The sequence below is a fragment of the Mus caroli genome, unplaced genomic scaffold, assembly GCF_978045245.1.
Source record: "Mus caroli unplaced genomic scaffold, Mus_caroli_1 scaffold_8, whole genome shotgun sequence".
Taxonomy (NCBI): domain Eukaryota; kingdom Metazoa; phylum Chordata; class Mammalia; order Rodentia; family Muridae; genus Mus; species Mus caroli.
In genome coordinates this window covers 141483052-141484946 of record NW_028227263.1, presented here as the reverse complement: position 1 = coordinate 141484946, position 1895 = coordinate 141483052, and the positions used below count along the sequence as shown (strand labels likewise).

The following is a 1895-nucleotide window of genomic DNA, read 5'->3' as shown; positions in this document are numbered from 1 at the left end:
CAGCGCAATCACAGTCTGAACCAAGCAAAACTAAACTCCAATAGTAGAAGTAACTCAATGTCCAATGTCTAGAATCCACTCATGATCTTCTGGGCTCCTCCAAAGGGCTTGGGTCACTTCTTCAGCTCTGTCCTTTGCAGCAAACACAGCTTAGCGTCTAGGTTCTGGCTGGCTCCACCCCACTGCTGCTGCTGTTCTTGGTGGTTATCCCATGGTACTGGCATCTCCAAAACTATTGGGGTCCCTTGCTTCAATTGGGCTGCACGTTCACCAACGGCCTCTCATAAGCGCTCTTCCTGGTGCCAAGCCTCAACTTCTTTGCTTGGCCCCTTCAGTCCTGGGCCTTCAACTGCCACTGAGGCTGCATCTTCACAAATGGCCTCTCATAATACCAAGACTCAGTTGTTGTCCATGACTCCTTCCCTTCATGCTTTCAAAACCAGTACCACCTGGACCACTCTTACACATTACCAAGTCCAATGGCCACCAGGAGATCCAACTATGATTCCATGACTCCCTCTGAAACACAGTTCTCTGTGCTCTCAGGAAATATTTCCCAGAAGATTTCACCTCGGTAATGCTGGTCTCTTCTCCTCCCCTTTCCTCCCCCCCTCCTTCCTCCTCCTCCTCCTTCCTCCTCCTCTTCCTTCCTCCTCCTTCCTCCTTCTTCTTACCTTTTACTTGTTATTCTTTGGAGTTTCACGCCATCCACGCCAGTCCTACTCATCTCTGTATTCCCTTGCATCCACCCTTGTGAACTCCACTCACCAAAAGAAAATAACACACAAATAAACAAACAAACAAACAAACAAACAAAAAACCAAATTATTGCTTCCGGTGCCAGGAGGAGCTGCATCGCTGCCACGGGGTCCATCAGGCCTCCAGTGGATCTCCATTGCCTGTCTCTCTGGACTCACTGCTGCCACTGTGCCATGCCTAGGAATTCGAATCCTGCTGGGATGTTAGATGAATTTTCGTTGGCAGATGCGCTACCTGAAGAGTCCTCTGCCAAACCGCCTACTGTGACCAATACAAAAGTTGGCCATTCTCCTCCAGGGTGGCCAGGCTCCAAGTGCTCCACCTGCAGTGCCGCCTGGACTCCCCCCGCCCCCCAGGAGTGCAGCAGCCTCTATTTTGGACTAGTACCAACAGGAATGCATCCCTCCATGCCTCCAACCAGACCACCTCCCAGCCCTCCCCCCTTTCCTCCTCCTGGACCATCATGTCCCCCACCTGGTGTTCCTTATCCAGCCTCTGCAGTGCCAGGCCCTGGCCCCACAGAGCCATATGCTACACCAAATATGCCTATGCCAGAGATGCCTAGGCCATATGGTGCACCCACAGATCCAGCTGCAGCCGGTTCTTTAGGTCCTCGGGAATCCATCTCTTCTGGACCTTGGCCACCAGGAATTGAGGGGCAGCATCCTAATGTGCCAGGGCCATATCAGGAGCACGATGTGATCCGTGGGGCACTGTGCCACCGGGAGCCTGGGGACCGCTTCCTGCACCAGACCAGGTGAAGGAAGCAGAGCTTGGCAGGCAGCTCCTGCAAGCGCTTAAGCATCTAGATCAATGGCAGGGTTGTTAATGAGGACATTTCTGGCACCTCCTGTGTTTTCTGTGCAGCTCTCTTAGAAGCAACAAGGCCAGGGAGCAGTTAGTCCCATGTGCATGGCAAACCCTCTCCACCGGACTTACTGGGTTCAAGACGATCCTGGATTTATTTCCTGCTGTGTTCAGAACCTTTTAATGAGAATGTGGCCAGAACCCCAGCAGGGGCTCCTGGCTGTGCACTGGCGGTGTGGGCTCTGGCATTTTGGTGTGGTCCAGCTTCTGTCAGATCTAGAGTCTTCACCCTCACAGAAAAGCTGGGTTGCAGGGCTATGACAGCAGTG

At 52.8% G+C, this 1895-nt stretch overlaps 1 protein-coding gene across 1 annotated transcript; it reads left to right on the top strand.

Moving 5' to 3' along the window:
* The first annotated feature begins 959 nt into the window (after nucleotides 1-959).
* On the top strand, nucleotides 960-1520 carry LOC110297353 (MAPK-interacting and spindle-stabilizing protein-like). Its single transcript, XM_085842490.1, has one exon. It carries the CDS (start codon nucleotides 960-962, stop codon nucleotides 1518-1520), a length of 561 nt encoding a protein of 186 aa, XP_085698616.1.
* The last annotated feature ends 375 nt before the right edge of the window (nucleotides 1521-1895 follow it).

Bases quoted from the DNA above. Each gene is read 5' to 3' on its own strand.
- LOC110297353 (XM_085842490.1), top strand. From the start codon at position 960: ATGTTAGATGAATTTTCGTTGGCAGATGCGCTACCTGAAGAGTCCTCT.